Raw genomic sequence first — 20,637 nt, 5'->3', positions numbered from 1 at the left:
TGCTTAGGTTGAATAGACACAGCCCTACATATCACCTAGGCCAACCTACCTACCTAAATAATAATATAATAATGATAAAATGACTTAATTAAGGATTAAGATAGCCACAAGTTGACTATTCATAACCCTATATACACCAATATTAAGGGTGTAGCAAAATGTCTCCTCATATTATATGACTTCTTTCTATGAATATCCTTTGCATACCAATGTAGCTTTTTTTCTTAGAAACTCACCTTGTTCATTCATTTTATTTAATAAAAATCAGTTGGCTCCTATAAAACGTTTTTCTTTGGATCTAGGAACTAATTCCCATGTCTCATTCTTCACAATATGATCTAGCTCTTCCTTAATTTCTTGAATCCAGTGATCATCCTTGCAAGTTTCATCATCGCTTTAAGGCTCTACCTAAGAAATCAAGTGTAACTCTTTATTTACTTTGTTTATAGTCATAATTCCTCTATCTTTTCTTCCAATAATCTAATCAATAGGGTTTCTTTTGTCAAATTATTATTTGGTGTCATTATCTCAACTCTTACTTCTAGTCTAGTAGGTTCTCATCTTGTTTTCTCTCTATTGGTGTAAATAAGTATTTACTTATTACACTTACTTAAGTTTACTTAGGTTAATGCATTATTTAATTATCATGCATTATTTTATTATTTATTTAGGTGATACATTTAGGATTTTGTGTACTCTCATGAGTTATGAAACTATAATTATGCACATGGTGTCTACAACACATGAGTTCGCATCATTCACTAAGTTGTCATGTTGACAACATAGTTATTTTCACTCCTAATTTAACACATATTGTCTACACCATTGATTTGCATGCTACAACATTGTAGGGCTATCCTCACATCATCACACTTAATTCTATGCTTAATGGAGGATAACCATAGTCGGTGGACATGTGCCTAGTTGTATGACTTATCATGATGTTGACTTCTACGCATTCTAGAAACTCTCCTAAGGCCTTTATATATAGGCACTCCTAAACTACTCTCAAGCTAGCATATTGAATGAATATCATCATTCTGCTCATACTCTCTCTATTTTCATTTACTATTGTGCTCATGTTTGAGTTCCTTGGTCTTGGGTGAATTTTGGCCTAAGCCAAATTATTACATGGTATCAAAGCTAAGGGAGATTCTCTACACATAGCCGTTTAAGACTGTTCATGCTTCAATACCTCGAAATGAATTCAGAGGATTCGTAGAAATTGGGAGTGTATAGACTAGATCTAACCTTCTCATTGCATCTAGAGCATTGATTCAGTGACGATTGACTATAAATTTGCCTATTCTAGGTGAAAGTTGATCATGAGGAAAAAAAAATTTGCAAATCAGAACCTAGAGGCCCCAATTTGCATTTTGGGTACGGTTAATTTCTGATTTGATTATTTAATTTTCAGATCTAATTGAATTTAATTTCTTTGTATTTTCAAATATTTTTCCTAGTTGAGTGTTTAGGTAGAGAATTTTTTTTTGGCCAAACCAGGCAGTTATAACCCAACTCGACTTTGCAATTTTAGAATATTTATTTATCACAGGGTTTATTATTTTATTCAGCAGGCATCTCATATTAATCTACAAATTGCACACAGTACTAATTTTGCGACAGTCTGTACTGTACTATGTAATACCTGTAAATTGGTTGTACCATATCTACCAGTCACAAATTTGGTGAGCATTGGCCGACAGCCCAAACCCAACATTTGGTGGGGCATCTCTTTGTTTTAACCCCATGGGGGGTTTTCATTTTAAACCATGACATATTTGATTTCCCATACAATGTGGGACTATTACTATTAGTCTGGTAGCCTTAAAACTTTTCTCAGTGCCATTCTGACTACTGCATCAATATCTCTAGCGATCGTTGTTTTCAATCGGTGACAGTGCCACATAATCAAACACATAGAAAATTGTGAATCACCCATGCCTTTAGGTATGTGTACACAAAAAAAATGCACTAGACATGTCTATCACTTGTAGTGCTGATATGCGGTGATCAAGGATTCTTCCACATGCACATTTCCATGTAAGCAAATACAGTTAGCATTGACTATATAGGGACATGTTGTCAAACTGGATAACTTAGCTTGACATGTGGAAAATTTTCACTAGCCCTACTATCATCTACATTAGCCACCGATGCTGATTTTTTTTTGTAAAGTTTGTATAGTACACACAATTCTGTATGGTGTTGAGGTCATGTTGATGTCATCATAGGGCAGAAGGTCACTGATGTCATCATTCCATGAGCCTAAAATTTATAATCATTTGACCATTAAAATAGGCCAAATTTGAACTACTATGACAATCATATGACCATAAAATTTAACCCCTTCATTCGCTAATGCAACCCCCCTCCAAATTGATTTTTGATTTTGCAGTCTGACTTTAGGAGGCCATAACTCAAACATCCAGACTCCAAATCAAGTGCAATTTTTTTTGAAATTTGGTGTAATTTCCTAAAATTTTCAATGGTATAGCCCTTGTCTAGTTTGGTGCACAAATTGTTCACAAATTACATTTTTTGGTGACTGTACCTGAACAACCCCACATTTTGCAACTTCAAACGCTCTGTACAGGCACGTCTGGAGTCAAAAATAGGTTGCCTTTTTTTTGAAAGTGTATCATTTTTTTGTCTAATTTCTAGATCCAAAGTCAAATTGTAGGGTTGTGTGGACAAAAGTGTCACTTTCAGCAATAGGACCTTTCTTTTCTTTGTATTGCTTCAGAATTGTAGTACATTGTAAAATTCCAAATTTTTAATTCATCAAGAGGTTGTAACAAGTAAAATTAGAAGTCCATAAAGGCCAAAATTGGCAAGTGGCCTATTGTAATCATACTACTAATAAAGTTCCCAAAGCATCTATTTTGTGGGGGTTCTTGATTTAGTGACAAGGGGGGGTGTTCTTGGTGTTGTGTTTTCTCTTTTCTACATTATGGGAAACTTTAAGTTTCCTAAATTAACTCCTCATTACTATGCTACATGGTCAATCAAATTGTGGTATCACTTAATGCATAATGGAGTTTCACAATATGTAGATGGTACTCTTCCTAAACCAATAGTTGATAAAGTTTCAGCAAGTGATATTTCAACTTGGGTAGCAATGGATAGGAAAGCCCTAGGTGGTATATCTTTGGGGGTTGATAATAAGATCATGTATCAGATTAAGAAGTATTCTACATCCAAGGAAGCTTGGGATACCCTTGAAAACCTTTATGGTAAAGTGTCTAAAGAGGATGTGTTCAAAATTGAAGATGATATTGTCTCCTTAGATCCTAAGTCATATGATTCAATACAAGATTTCATCATTAAGGTGAATGAACTAAGGAAAAAGCTTGCTGATTATGGGAGTTCTATCAAAGATGATAGACTAATCTATCTCATACATAACAAGCTACCATCAGAGTATTCCACATTTGTATCCTCTTTTAACACCTCTAAGAATCCCTTAGGGTCTGCCTACAAGAAAGTCACTTTTGACAAATATGCTAAACTATTGGATGATGAAGAAAGGAAGTTGAAATTAATGGGGATTCTCAAATTACCTTAGTCTAAATCATTGGTAGCCAACAATGAGGGTTCTCAAAATTTAGTTGGATAGTCTTCAGACAAAGGAAAGGGTAAGAAGAAATGGAAGAGCAAATCTGAGGATGTAGAAAAGACAATACCACAATACAATCAACAGGCCATGTCCTCAAATTTGAAAAGGAAGGGGGACAACAATAAGGAGAAGAAGAAGTGTTCTTATTGCAAAAAATTGGGTCATGAAGAGCATGAATGTTATCTTAAAAAGATTGATGAGTTGACCAACATCATGAGGAAACATAATGTTCCATTTCCTAATGCTTATAAGGATAAAGGGTCTTCTTCATATTCAAAGGGTAAAGGGAAAGCACTCATGGAAAATTCAAACTCTTCAAAGGAATGGATATTTGACTCAGGTGCCTCTTATCACATGGGTTCTTCAAAGGAGGATTTTTCTTCAATGAAGCAGTTTAAGGTACCACACATCTTCATGGGAGATGATAGTAAAATGGAAGTTGAAGAAAACGGAAATGTGGAGATGGAAAATGGAGAGTTTCAAAATTTTCTCTATGTTCCAAACCTAAATTCGAATCTCCTATCAATCAACCAAATCACTCACCTCAAAGATGGACATAGAGTTGAGTTCTTTCTAGACTCACTAAAGGTGCACAGTCTAAAAGATGACTCTTTTTTTGTAGTGGGAAAAGTGAATCATAACAAAAGTTTGTACTCTTCCTCCCATTTTGCACCCAACTCTCCTTCAAAGGCCTTGTTATCTCAATCAAATTCACAAATACAATTATGGCATGAACGGTATTTTCAGCTTGACTTCTGCTATCTTTAGCAACTTTGCACATATAGAATGGTCAAAGGCCTACCTCAAATCAACTTTTCTAAGGGTGAATTTTCAACAAATTTAGTGGATATGCATCAAGAGGGGAAGCTATAGAGAGGGAAATCTTCAAGAGCACTAGGTGTTCTATAGATGGTTCACATGGTATTAGCAAGTCCTTTTGCATTCAGCCAACATACTTACCTTCATTGATGACTTTTCAAGGTTCACTTGGGTCTACTTTCTTCATAACAAGAATGAAGTTTTGGACAAGTTTCTAGCCTTCAAGACTCATGTAGAATGGAAATCTAGAAAGGCCATCAAAGTACCCTAAATGGACAATGGAAACATGTATGTGAACAAAAGACTTATGAAATTTTTCAAACATGATGGAATCGATCTTCAAACTCTTCTAGCATTCAGTCCACATAAGACAGATGCTACAACATTAAGGATTTGAACTCTTAAGTCTATGGCAAGTTGCATGATCCATGCCAAGTCTCTAGATCCATCATTAGAATTTGAAACAATATCTAGTGCTACTCACATTCTTAATTGATCTCCTCATCCAATCTTAGATGGCAAGACTCCTTTTGAAGCATGGTTCAACAGAAAACCTATTGTGACACACTTTTGAGTCTTTGGTTGTCCTGCATGGGCAAACATATCTTCTAGGGGATGTAAGGCACAGTCATCTCGGCCTTGTACTTTCATTGGTTATGATGACAATGTGAAGGCATATAGACTTCTAGATCCTGAGACACATTAGATTTTTGTGGAGAATGATGTATACTTTGATGAAAGTTAACCTAGCTTGTTCTCTAATCCTCTCCCAACACCATATCATGTGGAAATTGATAGCAACACTACCAATAGTCCTTCAACACATTTAGACACATGCGGTTCTATTGATAGTTGCAGCGAGAGGTCACTACATCAGTTTAGTCCACATGCATACATAGCCACAATGATAGGTCTAGAACATTAGGGTACATCTAGTCTTCTAGGTACAAGTTTAGTGGCAAATTTGGAGGATGGTATTGATGATTTGCCTCTTCTTCTTGATGTAGGAACACCTTCTTTAGTTGTCATGAGGGCTCTATCCAACTCTCTTGTTCATTCTCTACAAGATCAATTGTCATAGGTTGAAGTGAGTGTAGATACTTATGATCAACAGTTGCAGTAGGGTTCTTCATTAGTTGTAGAGATAGAAAAATTCTTTCGGATAGGTTCTTCAGCCAGTTGAGTAGGTTTTGGAGACATCAATCATCCATGGGATTCTTTCCATGCATAGTGAAAGCATCTGATTTGTACCCTTAGCATTATTTCTTCCTAAGGGGAGGAACACCATTCTATAATCTTGGATCAGCTTCTTCATCAGAGTAGTCACTGCTCGACATTCTTTTTGGGCAAGAGCCTATCCTATATCTCTTCCTTTTCTCATAATTCTCTTATGTATATACTAGATGTATGTCATAATGGTGGGGTCTTGATTACTCCATTCATCCATGCATCCCTATTTATCTCTCTTTTCAGGGGAGGGTTTTTCCAATGAGGTTTTCCCTCTTTCCCAACTTTATGAGAGAGTGCATATCATTATGTACATGGGCACCTAACATGGCCTAGTAATCGGGACCCATCATGCATATCATCCTAGATTTTGTAAGCTCAAGGGCATTCCACTAAGTTGCACTTAAGGGGGGGTGTTGGTGTAAATAATTATTTACTTATTACACTTACTTAAGTTTACTTAGGTTAATGCATTATTTAATTATTTTGCATTATTTTATTATTTATTTAGGTGAGACACTTAGGAGTTTGTGTACTCTTATGAGTTACACAACTCTAATTATGTTGGCATTATGTTATATTTTTCATTAGTGACTGTTGGTGTTTTTAAAAACTACTAAGCAACAAAATGCTTAATACCAAAATGATATCACTCACACAACCTAAGGGTTAGCCAATTCCTATTAATGTTCAATTATATGTGTAAAACATTTGGACCCAACTTCAACAAAACCAAGGGTGGTTTTCTACTCTTTAGGCTCTACAAAACTAGGGTGGATATACCCAAGCATGATTCAAGACTAGAAAACACTATATGAGAATTATTTTTGTTTCATTTTCATTCTCATCTCAAATCCTCAAATATGTGCATAATTCTTGACAATTTGATAAACACATCCCATATAATAGATTTGGCCAAAATTCTTCTATAGGTCTGCACGTCTTCTCAACAATAGTGGCTAACTGAAGCTAAAACACTCCATGCAAACAAGTACCGGCCAGCTTTTAAGATCTTTAGGAAATAAAAGTAAAATTGATTATAATTCTACATTTGAAAACCATTTATGATATATTTATGTTCTAGCTCAATCAATTTGACCAGTGCCTAATCCATTGGGGTTCAGAGTCTACTATGAATCTATAGATCTAATTTGTTGCCTTACAACAAATATTATCAGCAATTCTTATCAGAATTCATCATTCAAAAATCCTTCCTACTACTATAGCAACCTTATCAAATTCATCAAATCTTTTACTTAATCCATTGAACTAATAGAAATGATGAACAAATATAAAACCTAACCAGATTGCATTCAATTGCACAAGCCTTTACTCTTACAATATCAAGATAACTAAGTAACTAAAAGGAGACAAAATTCAAAAAGAACTGATATGGGAATAGCTCATAATTTGTATTCATTTTCTTTGAAAATTGTATACATTTGCAGTAAACTCAGAATGACCTTAAGAAGAAACACAGAGATCATTCTATATTCATGTATTCTCAGGAACTAAAAGAGAAAATACATCATAAACTTGCTCCAAACATTGGACCGAAAATAGACTAATTATATCACTTAAGCATTAGAAAATTAGACCCTTCTCTAGCCCTAGAATCTCACTTATATAGTGTGAGATGCTACAAGCTTTAGGCTAATAGAAATTGATAGGTGTCCTTTAAAAGAAATATTTATATACACCTATCACAAAATGACAAAATGTGAGTAACAGAAAGACTTATACATCAAACATTCCTTTTGTGGGCCCCTTTCTATTACATCATTTGGAATTGGAAGAGTACAATGATTTGATTCTTCTATTGATATTATTCCTCAAAATAAGTGACCATGAGGCTTGAAAGTGATTTGTCCTCTTCAGTTACCTCCAAGTTTACTTTAACTTGGGGATTTTCTCTGTCTTCATTGTCAACTATTAAAGTAACAGTTACACTTGCATCATCTTCCACCTTGTCATCTTCTAACATCTGCTCTGTAGACATGAATTTATCATTCCACTCATTATAAACAATGTCATATGGCCAATCAAAATTTAGAACCTCCCTTTGTACAGTTATCAGAGAATTTCCAATTGCTTCTATATCAACCAATTCTTTTCTGATGGAGTTGTAGAATATTTTCACTTTAACCAACTCCTCATCTGTCACTGCCCATAACAAATGGCCTATTTCATTTATAACCTTATTTATTCTTTTTCAAAAGACTTCATCTAGCTCCCTCTTCCATTCTTCCTTTTCCTTCACTTTATTAATGGTCTATAAAGCACAAGGAAATAAATCAAACTTCTCGGCAATATACTAGGAAAAACAAATAATTAATCTTTTTTGAAAATAATCTTGTTTGTCATTAAAACATTGCAATTTATTAACCAAATCAAAGATCTATTCTATTTGATGACATGGTAGTTGAATGATGGATATACACATAATAGTGATATCTCTATTTCTTTCTATCCATTTTTGCATGAGGGGTCTGAATGTAGCTTCATTTTTCCTCAATTCATCCCTGATGGTTGCAATCCTTGATAAAAATTTAAAAAATGATAGCCACTCAGTCTTATCTACTAAATATATTATACCCTGCCTTATTTTCTCCTCAAACTCATTATTTAGTTCTAAATGTAGTACATATAATTTATTCTTTTCTTCCTCAAATTCCTCTGCAATGTAGAACAATGGCCTTTCAGGGGTATCTAGTACCTCAACAATTGGAGTGGACTTGAAAGGTTCAATAGGTGGCCTAGGAGGGTATACAATCCTGGGTTTGCTAGATTCATCTACTTTTCTTTTCCCCAGTACCTTCTCCATTTGAGATACTTTGTTTTCCAATGACTATATCTGCATACCCCTTTCCTCATATGCTTTCAAAACTTCTTCAAACCTAGCATTGAGTTGGGAAAATCTATCTTCTTCTTGGCTAGATACAACACTACCAAATTTTAACATTTCTAAGGCCATTCCTATTATCTATTTACTACCTACCTCACCAGCCCTGAAAACTATCAATGCACCAGTATGATGTGCAGTAGAGATTTCCTGCATTTTGGTCTTGTCTCTTTTTTCAATTGACAAAATAACAAGGGCTTGGTGGTCATTGATAAACTTGACTCCCTGATGAGCCTATAATATCTCTTCCTTGGTCTTAAAATGGACATCCTTTTGTCTCCTTACTGAATAAAAAAACTATAACATTCACTATATCCCATTGAGGCAAAATAAGAACTCTTGAAAATCTAATTACTTGCCTTCTAGCCTCAACGGTAAATTGAGAAAAATCATTCAAAATTTTAGATTTTACCTCCTCCTTAATAGCAGAATCTGATTTATCAAGTTGTTCTACCTTTATCTTTTCACAAGTCTTCTCAAAATTTCCTATATTTAGCCTCCCCAAAAATTGTGCAAATGTTCTAGACTTGAGAATCCTTGAAAAGAGAGGGCCACCAAAATTCAGCTCTCATCACCTTATGTGTAGTGGTCTTGGCCATATAGTGTCCTCCAAAAACTCTAGCATGCATTTCATTTAAAATTTCTTTTGCCTTTTCTTGATCAATGCATTTCAGAAATACACCTTCAAAATTTCTCCACCACAAACTACCTTTAACAATTATGTATCTAATGACTTGTAATTTAGTACTCCTCTTTTCATGTTTAGTCAAATGGGAAGGAGCTTCCATGTGTTGAAGATAATAGATAACATTAACATACCAATCACAATGATCCATGTCACATAAGTCACATCTAAGGTCATCAACTACCACATTTATTTGATTGGCATTCAAATTAGATTCAGCCATCAGTTTAGCCAAACCTTGACCTCTTACCAACTTAGTGATCTATATTTCAATATTGAATTCTTGGATCCTGTTGATCCATCTACACCTTCTTCCTGACACTTCTTACTGAGAAAATATGTCTTTCACAACAACACTAGGCACAAATGCAATGACATTAGCACCTATCAAGTAGAATTTGAAAGCCTTAATAGCCTTTACTAAAGAATATGCCTATTTTTTATTTATCTCATATTTCAATTTAGCAAGTTGTAGTAACTTACTAAAAAAAGCAACGGGTTGTTCATATCCTTCTTCATTTTTCTACAACAAGACTGCGGCTACAGTGTGAAAGGAAGCAAAAGAAAATATGTGCATGGGCTTTGTGTATTATGGAGTTCTTAGTACCAGAGCATTTTTAATTATAGTTTTAATACCTTGGAATGCTTGTGAAGGCTCACCATTCAATCTATAGTGGCTCCCTTCTTGAGCATCTTTGAGATAGGTCTACTAATTTCAGAAAAATTGGTAACAAACCTTCTAAGAAAATTAAATTGGCCAAAGAAAGATTGTATTCCTTTCACATTATTTGGTTTGGCACCTTATCAATGGCTACCACTCTTTTAGGGTCTATCTTCACACCATCTTTAGACACTATATGTCCTAGCAATCTACCTTCTGTCACCCCAAATGTACATTTCTTTGGGTTCAAGGATACTCCATATTCTAAAGCTTTGATAAAAAAATTATCCAAATGCCTATAGTGATCCTTAGCCTTCTTAGAATAGTCTGTAAGATCATCCTAGTATACAACCATAAATTTGTTGATATAACCATGAAATGCCACATCCATAGCTCTTTGGAGTGTAGCTCCTACATTAATCAAGCCGAATGGTATCCTTACATATACATAGGTTCCCCATGGGGTTGTGAAGGCTATCTTAAATTTTTCATTTTCCTTTACTAGAACTTGATTGTACCTAGAGAAACCATCCATCATGGACATTAGCTCAAAACTAGTTACTTGTTGCAACATGGCTTCCATATTTGGTAATCCATAATTATCCTTCAAGGATGCAATGTTCAAATTCTTGAAATCCACACATAATCTTATGTCTCCATTTTTCTTTCTGATAGGCACCAAATTTGAAACCTAGGTGGAATGTCTAATTGGTTTGATTATCCCCCCATCCCTTAATTTCATCAATTCTTCTTGAATCTTGGGAGCTAGGGTAGGGTTTATTGGTCTTTGTTTCTATCTGAAAGGTTTTACATTATCCTTTAGTGGTATGATATGTTGGAATAAATCTTCCCTATAAGCCTTAAGGTCATCATATGACCATGAAAAAACATGTCTATACTTCCTAAGCAAGTCAATTAATGGTTTTCTGATTTTAGCAAGCAGATTTTGGCCAATATAAACTTTTTTGGGAGCTTCATTAGTACCAAGGTTTATCTTTTCTAATTCCTGAGGCTTAGGGTCCTTAACTCCTAGTTTGACTCTATCCTAATTATCAAAAATATTTTCCAAAACCACTAACCCCTTTGGCACCTTGTTGGTTTTCAACTACATAATCTCCTGGCCAAAAATGGTTTCCTTACCATCTATAGTTTCAATTAAATCATTGCAATCCATTTCTTGACTGTGGTATTTGTCTTTATTTAACAAAAAATTAATAATGTATTTGTCATCTTCAAAGACTTTCTAATTTTCAATATTATCCGGTATCGAAGGTCTACTCTATAACTCAATTTGAGAGATTGTTGGAAATGGAAAAAGAAATCTATAAATAAACAATACCAGGAAAGAATCTAAGTGAGTAAATGCATGAAAAGATATTACCATAAAATAGGAGAGAGAAAGCTTCAAGATCCAACACCATGAGACAAGATATTTGGAAAGGGGAAAGCAAAGAAAACCCCTTGTGATATTATGAATGAGGCATGAAAAGCCTAAGAAGGAAGAGAGAGAGAGAGATAGAGAGCAATGCTCATACAATATTTGAGAAGAGGAAGAAACCTCATTGTTAAATGAGAGAAGAGGGTCATCTCTTAAATAGAGATGAGAGAGAGGAGTTGGAATGTAACTCCCATGTCTATGAATGCCACCATTCATAAGTGTGTGATGCCAAGTGTGAGATTCCTCTTAAGGAGGAATAATCTAAAATTAGAAATTACAATATATATTTGTCCTCACATATTCCACTAGATGACAAAATAAGATGTAGTGGAAAAAGGACAAAAAAGAAATATATTAGGATACCTTGGCTTATATCCTAATATATTACAACAATAAAGAAAGGAGTTCTAACCTTGGTTTATAAGCACACCAAGGAAAGATTACAACTTCTAACACCCCCCTTTAATCTTTACTTGGGGTAATTACATCAAAGGGTATTAAATCCATAATTTACAAAATCTGCAACTTAAACTTCAGTATGAAGTAATTTGATTGTCTTCAAGCCATATGGAACATGTGTAGATCCAATAGAAGTACATGAGTCCTTTGAATGTGATCATGTGGAAGCATAGGCATATCTTCATATGTAGAAAACCAAGAGGTTCCTTGATGGATCACCTAAAAAAAAAAAAAAACAATACAAAAATTCACAAGTAGAATGCCATCACATATGCAAATTTGAAATCCTTTCGAATAAGGATAATAAAAATCTCAGAGAGAAACAATGAGTAAAACATGTTACCACAAAACAATGGAGATAACCTGATATCAAGATAAATTATATGCTCAAAAAATTGTCAACAAGGACAAATTGAGTAAAAAGCTTGATCAATGCTCTCATGAAAAGAATATTATGCTAATGCACAAATGACCACAGACAAGGCCAACTAATGATATGTGCATCAACATTGCATCAATCATGTGGATATAGACAATCTACTAATGAGTCATCCCACTACAAGTGAATGGGTCGCGACTCCATCACCTACATGACCCATGATCTAGGCAATAAAGAATGCAGATCATTATCACATTAATATATGAAAATAAAGTAAAAGAGAGACATGCTGATCAAATTAGAATTATCATGATTTGATAGGATAATCAAAAGAATGGATTATGAGGATAGAACAACATATTGCCTTCAAATTGGATCAAATCATCTGAATTTGGAGGGAAAACTCCAATAATAACATCCTCTTCATGGAGGAATAACATGGAGGGAAACTCCATAAAAATCAATCTTTCAAAATGGAACCAATAGAACCAAATGGAAGGAAAAATCCATAAGAATATTATCCTATCAAAATGGAACAGATAGGATCAAATGGAAGGAAACTCCATATAAAATGAGTGCATACCAATATAGGATGGAGGGATACTCCATGGGCTAGATAAGGAAACTATGTATCAGTTATACTGAGGGGACCTACATAGTTATCCTTGAAAAAATAATTGCTCCCTATGCAACTCAAAACAAATATCATATAAATCATGTATATCAATGGTATAATACCATAAAGTGCCAACATGGGCATAGAATAATACTATAAAAGCATAAAAGTGCAACTGTGGGCACATCAAAATATCAAAATGAAGGCAAATGTGTAAGATTACTCATAATCCAATTAAGTAAAATGATTTAAAGAAGATCAACTAAATATAGATATCAGGTATAAAACTCCATTAAGGGTAAACATGGGTACTCAATTGGTTTGAACAAGCTCATTTGAAATAAGCATATAAGAGACTTTAATAATCATTGTAGTCATAATTTTTTGTATATTTATCTAGGTATATATGTGTGCACCCATATATACTTGAATAAATATATCTAAAAAATCATAGAATGAAATCACACCGGTACAATTATTAAATCATAGCTTAATGCTAGAAAAATGATTTCCCCCTTTTTCTTTTTTAAGAGTAATTACCTTCATGTAAAATTTGTTATAACTAACCCTGCAAAAAAGGTTAGTAAATAATGATAGAGTTCAGATCTAGCAGATAAGAGGATACTAAAAAAAGTTAAAAAACTTTTCTAAAAAAAGTTTGAATAAAAGCTTGTAATGAGTAAGAGAATATTGCACTTGTCTGACAATGAATGATTACCTGCCAAAAATAGGTTGACAATAGGTAATGAGAAAAGCAAAAGATGCCTCTGTCAGAGCTCAAAAAGGGAAAAAAAGAATCTTGCATGCTAAAAAAAAGTTTACTAGGAATAGTAGAGATATGTCATAGCATACTGACAAAAGGTGAGTGAGCAGCAATCAGTCTGATTCTGCTTTTAAAAATTCTCACCATAATTCTAACCATAACAAGCAATCATCTAAAAAACCTAAAAACAAGCAGAGAAATTTTAAACATTTTCTTAGGGAAAGACAAGGGTTTCATTGTGAACCCAAAAAAAAAGTGGCAAATAAATATACGAAAATAGATTGGTATAATAATGATGCTTTGTCTGGCCACTCTTCCCAAATCCAAAAATACTGACTTTTGTTACAAATCCCCAATGCTAGCATTACCGCCTGCATACCTGAAGAGTAATGAAACATGGAACCTTCATGTGCAGAGCTCCATACCTCAGGATGCTTCCCAGTAGTCTCCACGAAATTTTTCAGTGAATAGTACTCCATAATTCTAGCGCAGAGGACGTCAAAATGAGCATCTGTGATTAGCAGCGGCACCTTCTGAGATGCATTGCAGAGGGCATAGTCCATGAAATGCATAGCTTGACATATGTACATGATAATTGGGACTGTTTCCCATATGGATGGCAAAAGCACCCAGCTGATAACAAAGAAGTTTTTGATCAAGTTGGTGAATGCATAGGAACACTTATTAAGACCTTTAAATCCTCGTTCTGGCCATTCTTTGATGAACTTTCCTTGTATATAACACCTATGTGGGGAAAGGATAAAATAGCCGAAGAAAGAAGAATTGCAATTTGTATTTTTGATGATGTGGCTGAACAATGTCAGGAAGCGGCTGTAAAATATTATGACACATATTTGCCTTTCTTACTAGAAGCTTGCAGTGATTCTAATGCAGATGTGCGCCAGGCTGCTGTTTATGGTATTGGGGTATGTGCTGAATTTGGTGGACCCAAATTCAAGCCTCTTGTCAGAGAGGCGCTTTCCAGACTGAATGTAGTAATAAGTCAAAAAAATGCATGGGATGGTGAGAATATAATGGCAACTGACAATGCAGTTTCTGCATTAGGGAAAATTTGTCAATTTCATCGTGACAGTATTGACGCTGCACAAGTTATTCCTGCTTGGCTAAGTTGTTTGCCTATAAAAGGTGATTTAATTGAAGCCAAAATTGTCCATGAACAATTATGCTCCATGGTTGAACGGTCTGATGCTGAGATTCTTGGACCCAACAATCAGTATTTACCTAAAATAGTTTCTGACAGACAAAGGCAATGTAGGTGTAGAGTTTGATTTCGCAGTGGAGTCCGGTGGTTTTCAGGGCAGAATGGAGGTTCCACATCGCCGAAAAAAGTAACAGCCACGAGCATCACCATTCTGGGTGGCTGAGTAGCTCGTTGCCCACCATGATGACACAGATGCAAGTGAAGGGATGGAATGGCTGCACATGTGTTGAGAGCCTGTACCTTCCTCAATTACTCCTGCTGATCTCGGCATTAAGTGTGAAGGGATTGGGTTGACATATAATCCCTATAGTCCCTATAGTCCGGGGTTCAGCTCACCATAGCTTTGCCTAACGAGCAGCTCTATTTTGTTGCACGGTGCCTTTCCAGGGCCTACGCATGGGTGAAGCAAAGGTAGGCCAATGAAATCAAGCTCGCAGCTCAGACTTCTTATCGGATCGCTTTCAGGAGAGAAGCAGTGGGTATGAAATTACCCAAGAGAACCATTGCAATGTGCTATAGCTTGGAATTGAGGCTTACCAACTTCCTCAGAGATCACGTATTCCATTTATAGATCAGCTTAGTCATGGGCGGTTTGCGGTTCACAAGCTCGACAGATTCGCAGCTAGGACTTCCAGGATTCGACCTGGCCTGGCGCAAAATGGGAAGCAAAGTAGAGGAGAACAAGGGAGAGAAATCATATCAAGATGAATGTGGAGAATTCAGCAGTGCCTTTGGCAGAGAAATTATTGGAATCCCCCCCTTAATCGATGGGAAAAACCACTGGATGCATCTAGGAAAATCAAGGAATATTGTTCTACCATTTAGATATGAAAAGAATATGGAGGATGAGCATTCAATACTCATTGTCCACTGCTCAGATCTGCATAACCAAAGGTATTTTAAATCCTTCCTTAACCTTCTCCTATCTCATTCTTTAAAAAGAAAAAGGATGCCATGCATAATGCAGCGAAGAAATATTCAGGGAAAGCGAAGGGTTACCAGAGAGCAGCAGAATAAGAAAGGATTCCTGAGATTTGGAAATGGATTGGAACTCACATGATGAATATGAGAAGCTTGTAACTCGGATGAGGCACGTCATGAAGAAATGGTAGGTCGAGGACAAAGAGCTTTTTGTCTACCAGAGTTATGGGCTGCTCTATGATTCCCAAAGGTTGCAGCACCAGCTCTCCATCAGAGCTCAAATGGGGTGCCATATAGTAGATCAAAGTATTTATCTCAGCTCAGAGTGACAAGACTAATCTACTGATCTCAAGTTTGACTCTTGAGGAAAAATACAATGGATTTGGAGAGAAAAACAGAACTCTTCACCTCTTTCAGGGGAGGAGAAGCAAACTTTAGAGAAAAAATCTGAAATATTGGCAAGTTCAATGGCTAGAAAAAGCAAACTAATGTGCACTACTGTTGATAACATGCGGACAACTACTTCTGATGAAGCACATGAATTGCAAGAAGGAAAGATGAATAAGCAAAGTATCACTTTAAATCAAATATATTTAAATCAACAGCAACTATAAGCCCTAGCACTCTAAAATACACAAATCTATAATGAAAATCACTACAATAACATGCAATCTCCCAAACCTGCACAAATTAGAGCAAATAGGAGTTAATCTGGTTTGGCGGTAAACCAGCCAAACCCAAAAAAAAAAATTCAATTTCTTCCAACTTAAGAAGAAAAAAAAGAAATCAGCAAAATCTCTCTCAAGAGTCTCCTTCAAATCGTATCTTCATGCAAACACTCAAAACAAAGATTAAATGTCTCTGATACCATGTTAGAAATGGAAAAAGAAATCTGTAAATAAACAATACCAGGAAAGAATCTAAGTGAGTAAATGCATGAAAAGATATTACCATAAAATAGGAGAGAGAAAGCTTCGAGCTCCAACACCATGAGACAAGATATTTGAAAAGGGGAAAGCAAAGAAAACCCCTTGTGATATTATGAATGAGGCATGAAAAGCCTAAGAAGGAAGAGAGAGAGATAGAGAGAGCAATGCTCATACAATATTTGAGAAGAGGAAGAAACCTCATTGTTAAATGAGAGAAGAGGGTCATCTCTTAAATACAGATGAGAGAGAGAAGTTGGAATGTAACTCCCATGTCTATGAATGCCACCATTCATAAGTGTGTGATGCCAAGTGTAAGATTCCTCTTAAGGAGGAATAATCTAAAATTAGAAATTATAATATATATTTGTCCTCACATATTCCACTAGATGACAAAATAAGATGTAGTGGAAAAAGGACAAAAAAGAAATATATTAGGATACCTTGGCTTATATCCTAATATATTACAACAATAAAGAAAGGAGTTCTAACCTTGGTTTATAAGCACACCAAGGAAAGATTACAACTTCTAACAGAGATTCCTACAAATGATATCTCCTTAGGTTTGATTGCTACATTTTCTAATAAGTTAGCCATCTTATTTTGAGTCCTATGTCTCCATGAGATACCAAATGCATCAAAATATTCTATCTAATCCTAAACAACATTTCTATACTGCTTTAATCATTTGTTCTTGGATGCATAAGATTCTTTTATCTATGAAATGACTAGTTCAATCACTTATAACATGCAGTTTCTTGATTTAGTGATAGGTAGCAACTTTCAATCCTAGCAATAGGGCTTCATACTCCACTATGTTATTTGTGAAAGAAAACTTTAAAGTGAATGAGTATCTAAAAGTATTTTTCTCGGGAGAAGCAAAAACTACCCCTACCCCTGCACCCTCTTTAGAACTAGCCCCATCAAAAAATATTTTCCATAATATCGGTGAGTTCGTAAAACACTCAACTTCATGTTCAATTACAGCAAGCAAATTCTCAACTTCTTGAATAATTAATTCAACTCTAAATGCATTCACACCAGTATCTAAGAAGTAAGTGGAGTCTCTTTCAATTTCCTCCCCTAAAAGGTGACTGACCCTTGGCTCTCTATCCACTTTGATAGCCTTATCTCCTATATGGAAAATTGCATAAGTTAAATCACACTACACGCTTCCTCCCATAGCAGCACTCCATTTTCTAGAGAGCAACATTCCATAGTGTGGAGGTATATCCACTACAAGGATTGACATAGTTAACTCTACTTTAGGATATGTAGCTAATTTGAATGGTAAAGCATTTATGGTGCCTATGACTAGGACTTCCCTAGCATCCATACCTCTGCATCTACCCTACTTAGTGCCTACTTTCAAACCTAATGCTTCCATTATCTTGAAGGGCATAATGGTATTAAAGGCTCCTAAATCTATCATGCAATCTTTTAGGGTCTTTCCATTTATGATCAGATTGAGGAAAAATGGGTCAGTATCTTCTATAAATGCCACTAAGGAATCATCTAAAAACATTTGGAGAATCTGGGATATGATACCACTATCCTCTACTACTAATGGGGGTTGTTGGATAAAACTTTATTCTACAACACTATTGTTATTTCCTAACCCTCCCAACCATGATAAATCCTTTCTTTTATGCTCTTCAATTCTAAGAAGTTCAGAAAAAGGAACTTTTATAGTTATCTAAGACAACATGGATATCATATCAACAAGTTCAACAATAGTGGGTTTTACAAGAATACCTAGAGTTGAAGTCTTTTGAACAGAAGGCACCACTATTTGCTTGATAATATTAGGTCCTAATTTCATTGCTTGCATAGCTACTTTTGTAGTTTCATTTGTTTTAAATTTAACCTTCTTTTCTGGTTCCCACTTCTTAGCCTTTTTGTCTTTAATCTTAGGCACATCTATATTGACATTTTTACTTTCATCATTCATCTTATGTGTAATGTCTTTGATGAATACATTTAATGGCTTTCCTACATAATTACTTACCATTCTATTTCTCAAACTATAGTTACTATGAACTTGGGAAATCATTTCTGCTATGACTCTGTCAATCTCTTCTTTGGAGGGCATTCTTAAGCTTATGTGACCTATATCAGAAGATGTAACACATACCTTATCTTCATCATAACCTTCCTCATCTGAAAGCACTTGCTGATGATGTAAATGATAAGCAATTCTTTGACTGGTAATATCATTTTTAGTTTCTTCAAATTTAGAATCTATAAAATCATCACACATACTTACCATATTGCAACTTATATCATCATGGCTTTTATCTTCATTTTCTTCTTCAAGTTACACACCTTGATCTAGGGCAAATGATTGAGAAACAACACAATAATTAGAAGAATGAGGTAATTGACATACAATGAACCATGGTACATCATCATTCGTATTTATAGTGTTCCTTTACAGGGGATCTGGTGTACCCTTATCCTTTACATTTTGTGTCTGGTTGGGGACTAGCTTACCATCTTTCCACTAGGTGGTGTAAGGGTAATTTTGCTTTCTAGGTTACCTGTTGAAACTGTTGTTATTCATAGGTTCCTTTTCTCCAACATTAGGCTTATGTGCATTGAAACAAGTGGGATTCATCTTCTTTAGTAATTCCAAAACCTAGCCTATTATAGGTTCTTCTAGCTTTTTTCCTATAGGAGTTTTATCACCCTCCATTTTGTTATTGTTCTTGGGATTGAAAAGCTTTGGGTCATCTCATCTACCCATTTTCCCAAATGCTTTCCTATTGTTTTCTATATTTATTGCAACTTTATAGGCATCCCTTAAAGTTCTAGGATCCTTATCCCTCAATTGATAATCCATTTTTCTATCAAAAGCATTAAAATATGTTGTGAGACAAACATCCTCATTCAACCTCATAACTTGAAACAATTTGTACATACCTTTTTCGAATCTCACGTTGAAATCAAATGGAGATTGATTTGGGTTTTTCTTGATTTTATTAAATTCATTCAACATGAACCCAGCATTGGTATTATCTCCATACTGCTCTTTAAATATTTTCTCCAAGTCACTCCATGAGGTGATACTATCATCAGGTAGCCTTTTAAACCAATCGCTTGCATCCTTAGTTAGTGAATGAACAAATAACTTCATGACCACATCTTTATGTTCAACTTCATAACCATTTAACATATCAATGAAAATTCTCAAATGTTCTTCACTAGTAATAGCATTATTTCCAGAGAACTTAACCACTTTGTCTCTTAAATTAAATGATATGGGATGTGGAGCACAAGGAATACAAACAAATGATATTTGTCTATACTTTTTGAGGTATACAAGTTTCTTCTATAAACTAAGAAAATTTGAGGTACTCGCTATGTTAGCTTGGTTTAGAGGAGCGGCTTGGGATTGTTGAGGTTGGACAACAGGGACTTGAGTATAAGTAGTGGATGATGAGGTAGGAGCAGACTGAGATATTCCTTGCATTAAAACTATTGGTCCAAAAGAAGGTATAGAAGTTGGAGCTAGGAGGGATAAATTTGGCCATGACACTAATGTAGAATTAGTTTTAATAAACTATTTTTTTCTCCTAGTTTCTGCTACTTGAGCTTCATTCACCACCTTCTCAAGTTCTTTTGCAAGATCTTCCTTCTCCTTTCTAGCTTTTTCTACATCTAAATCTAATTTTTGCATGGGAGGGTTTAAATATTTTCTTGGTAGAGCTTGAGGTTCATTTCTTTGGATTCCTATAGCTTTTCCTTTCCCTTTATCTATAGCTTTTGCAATGGGTTCTACAGGATTTACTTGAACAGGTTTATAGTCTTGGACTTGAGCAATAACTGGTTCTTGCTTTTGATTCAGGCATTGTTCTTGTTCTTGAACTTTAGCTCTCAGACTATCTATCTCTCCAAAAACATCAATATGGAGAGTCATAGTTTTTTCTTCTAACTTTTTATTCTCCTCCTTCAAGGTAGCCATCCTTCCCAGCAAAGCATCTCTTTCTATTATTGCATC

At 35.1% G+C, this 20,637-nt stretch overlaps 1 protein-coding gene across 1 annotated transcript; it reads left to right on the top strand.

Moving 5' to 3' along the window:
• The first annotated feature begins 14,216 nt into the window (after positions 1-14,216).
• Positions 14,217-14,857, top strand: LOC149572045 (uncharacterized). The gene has a single exon (XM_089815766.1). It carries the CDS (start codon positions 14,315-14,317, stop codon positions 14,855-14,857), a length of 543 nt encoding a protein of 180 aa, XP_089671892.1. The 5' UTR covers positions 14,217-14,314.
• Positions 14,858-20,637: the final 5,780 nt, after the last annotated feature.

The sequence above is a fragment of the Cupressus sempervirens genome, chromosome 2 (genome assembly GCF_028749045.1).
Source record: "Cupressus sempervirens isolate cs-2001-9-10 chromosome 2, ASM2874904v1, whole genome shotgun sequence".
NCBI classification, from domain to species: Eukaryota; Viridiplantae; Streptophyta; class Pinopsida; order Cupressales; family Cupressaceae; genus Cupressus; species Cupressus sempervirens.
Note: the sequence above shows the minus strand (reverse complement) of the source record. Positions and strands in the feature narration are given on the sequence as shown.